We start from the raw sequence: 3,785 nt of genomic DNA, 5'->3' as shown, positions 1-3,785 counted from the left end.
ATACCTTCCTGAGGGTGTAACTGAGGCAAAGTAGTAAGTAGATGTGTGAGATCAGTGGGAGGAGTGGCCCTTCAATCCTGCCCTCCCACACACCACCATGCACAGGGGTTATTCCTAAAACCCTGTAGACTTGGGGAAAAGCCTTCTGTCCCATAATTAGGGAGGGAATAGCATGCAATACCCCTGGGAGATGTGTCACATTGTGTTCAAATTCAGACTAAAATCATATGATGAATACCAAGTTATTTCCTGAGAGTTTGTTTTCATTAAGTATAGGAGAGGGATGGCCTGTCCACCCCTTGCCTGGCCGTATAGGTCCCTAAACAGGCCATGGGGGATTCATTTGGGAGCTGCTGGTCTCTGGGACAAGAGAAATATGGTCTGAATGCCTAAAGCCCCAGTGAGTATAGAAGGTAGGAGGAGGGAATTAGAAGATATAACTTAGCTAATACAGAAATGGGGTAATTCAAATTGGAGTCTTAGAATGTTGGATTCTCAAAGCAGGAAGAGATCTCAGAAAAATTACTAGACTAAAACTGTCATTTAAAGATGAGGAAATTGAGCCGCAGAGACAGAGATGACTTACCCAGCTTTGGACCATCAATGAGAAACAGAAACAGACTTTAGGAATCAAATCTCCTGGCTCTCCTTCTTTCCCATTTCTCATAATCAAATTAGAATACAGTTCCGCAAAATCCCTCCTTAAAGACCAGCGAAGCAGCAAGAAGAGGTCATGGAGTGCAGGGTCCCAACGAAAAGGCCCCAGGTGTCCAGATTGAATCTTCAATTGCTGAGCTGTTCTCATCTATTGTTTTTAGAAAGAGTTCCTCTCACACCAATTTGTGAAAGGTATTTCATTATCTCAGGGGTAAAGAAATACCTCAACCCCCCTCAAGTCACCCATTTCAGATTCTTGGAGCCCCTGCCCTTGCTGTTCTTTTCCTACCCTACATCTCTGTCAAAATCCCAACTTCAAACGAGCTTAAATGTCACTTCTGTCATGAATCTTTCCTTGAGCCCTTTCCCCACAGCCCTCCACCAAATATAAATTATCTTTCCTCTTATGAATACTCAGGGCACATTTCTAACCTCTCTCATGATACTTATGACACTCTTTCTTGTATTTTAATTATTTATTACTGTTTATCTTATCTTTCCTACGAGTCCTTGAGGCAACAGATGCTTTTAGCCAAATGTAGTACCCCTCCATAGTTTTTTAATACGCTCGGTGATCAATAAATGTTCGTTGAATTGAATTGACACAGAAAGTAATCTGTATCTTTGAGTTATTATAAGTTCAGCCTATTTCCTCTTTAGCAGAGATGAAGGTGGCTATGACCCATGACCATGTCCACCTACTCATCCTATTTCCTCCCTCTCCCTCCAGGAAGAAAATACAGCCAGCCACTCAAAATCAGGCCCTTTATTCAGGATAGAGGTGGAATCCACTGTTGTAATGAAAGTGCCACTGGGGGCACTGAGCAAGGGTCAAAAGTCCAGAGCACCAGTCACTCATCCCTGGAGAACAGTCCTTGCAATAGCCCAATGGTGTCACTACAGGGCTCAGGGCTCAGAGACAAATTAGCTTCAAGGGGGTACAAAGAAGCAAAACGAGGTAGCCATAGGGAAGAGGAGTTCCAGGAACAGAAAAAGGGCAGAAGCAGCAAAGACAGCAGGTGTTCACCACTTCTCGCAGCGCCACTGATCCAGCTTCTCAAAACAGAGTGCTTTATGGGCCAACCTGATCATGAAGAAAGAGACAAGGCAAGTTGACTGGCCGGATCTTAGTTCAAACTTCCATCTAGCTTTATCCCCAGGAGGGACGAGGTGGAAGAGTATGGGTGAAAATTACACTTTCCTAGCCAGATGCCAAGGGACACTGAGCCACCTAGTGGAGTAAGGTTCATTTTTTTTTAACTCCCAAGAAAATTGTAGGGCAGTGGTACAAAGGGCTTGCTTTATAATTAAATATTCAAATCCAGGTGAAGGAAATCCTGGGTCTCAGCCCTCTATTAAGGAACACTTGTTAGGAAAATTGCTAAACAGGAGTGGAGTGAGCGAGGCTTGAAAACTGAAAACCTGAGTCTGTTTGATGAGTTTTGTTTTGAAGACTACATTCTAGCTTAAAAGACCAGGAAATAGAGAGAAAGGGGGATGATGCTGGGACTAAAGGGGTGAGAAGAAGGAGGAGAAGGGTAAAGTAGAAAATAGAATGGGGACTCACCAGTAGTTAATTCCTACATTATCCAGAATCTTCTTGACACACATAATGTCATCAGTAAGGTCATCATCCAGGAACTCTGGCAGGAGTTACAGGGGGAAAAATGAGAGAGCTAAGTATTACCCAGAAAGGTAATGAGTTTCCCTCTTGCCTGGTCCTTCTTTGATCTAGAGGCTTATGCCTGTTGCCTTTCTATATGATAGATCCAGTACAATAATGCCTCCCCCTAGGTAAGGACTCCCTTTGCTTCTCTGGGGGCATCTCTAGAAGAATTATCAACTTCATCAACTGACTTACTCTGAAAATGCAGGGTATTAGACTTCAAGATCCCCAAACAGTTCAAATCATCTACATGTAAACTTTAAGGGACTGTCTGGGGATTTGGTGATAATGAAAAATTCTAACAGCCTCTTACTCCGTACTATCAATTGAAGTCCCACAGTTGATGTGGCGTCCAAGGCAGTGAAGTTAGAGGTGCGCTTGACGCCAAAAAAGGAGATTATCCCAGGAGTAGGCTCCAATAAAACACAGGAACATGGTAAAAGTGGTCACTCACTGTCACAGGAGATGCCACAGATGTCCCTTGAGTGAGGGATCTGGTTGTCTCTGCACCAAATTTTATTATTGATCTGGAAGAGTCCATATTCTGTGCTGTCATTGTTATTTACTATGGTTTGTGTGTCACAACCACTAGTATGAAATACGGTACAGACCCCTGAAAGAAAGATGAAAAAGAGATATCACAGGGATGTCCACATATAGCATAAATGTGGACAGACAGAAAAAGGCTCTCCAGCCAATCTCCAAATATGGCCAACCACAGAGTATCTTGATAAGATTAAGAGTTCCAAAAAACAATCAGACAATGGGAGAAAGAAGAGATAGGTGAATAAATGTAATAAAAGAGTAAACAGATAAGCAGATAAGAGGATTGTTAGATAATTGAGTTAAAAATAGAGAAAAAAAGAGGAGGAAGAGAAGGGTGGGGAAGACAGAAGAAGATGAAGGATGGAACAAAGCAAGATAGCAAAGAACTCACATTCAGGCAAAGTGACGCCTCCATAGCCATCCAGGTCTTTCAGCCTCTGGAACAACTCACATTTTGTTAATTGTTCTGCCTGGATGGCATGGAACAGGATGCCCACCAAGAGCAGAGAGACAAAGGACATCGTTTTGGCTGCTCCCAAGATTCTGAAATGGGGTCACCACACAACTTCACCTCCTTTTATTTGTGGAGAAAGCCTCAGGGGTCCTGGCATCAAGCCCTACATCCTGGAAGAGGATGAAGAGAGACTGGTCATGCCAACAAAGAAACATTTAGCCTGCCAGCTGCCTTCGTAATTTCACCCCATTATTCCCTTCCTTCCCAGAATCTCTAGACCATACTAGGTATTGTTACCTGTCCAGAGAGAGTTACAAGCATGATCCTGTTTCCCATTTGGCTTTGTTTATACCTTTATTTCTTGTAGTGTTGGTTCTAGGAAGCAGGATGTCCCCAACCTACTTCAGGAACAAAGGATGCCTCAGGGGTAATACGATGAAGCAATTAGAAAATACAAAAAGG

General features: G+C 43.1%; 1 protein-coding gene across 1 annotated transcript; it reads right to left on the bottom strand.

Annotated features, from left to right (window-relative positions):
* Nucleotides 1-1,408: 1,408 nt before the first annotated feature.
* On the bottom strand, nucleotides 1,409-3,413 carry LALBA (lactalbumin alpha). Its single transcript, XM_024736942.1, has 4 exons — nucleotides 3,261-3,413; nucleotides 2,778-2,936; nucleotides 2,225-2,300; nucleotides 1,409-1,741 (listed from the first exon to the last, which is right to left on the bottom strand). Exons 1-4 carry the CDS (start codon nucleotides 3,388-3,390, stop codon nucleotides 1,681-1,683), a joined length of 426 nt encoding a protein of 141 aa, XP_024592710.1. The 5' UTR covers nucleotides 3,391-3,413; the 3' UTR covers nucleotides 1,409-1,680.
* Nucleotides 3,414-3,785: the final 372 nt, after the last annotated feature.

The sequence above is a fragment of the Neophocaena asiaeorientalis genome, unplaced genomic scaffold (genome assembly GCF_003031525.2).
Source record: "Neophocaena asiaeorientalis asiaeorientalis breed wild unplaced genomic scaffold, Neophocaena_asiaeorientalis_V1.1 scaffold134, whole genome shotgun sequence".
Lineage (NCBI taxonomy): Eukaryota > Metazoa > Chordata > Mammalia > Artiodactyla > Phocoenidae > Neophocaena > Neophocaena asiaeorientalis.
The sequence above is the reverse complement of the archived record's forward strand: the minus strand, read 5'-3'. Positions and strand labels throughout refer to the sequence as shown.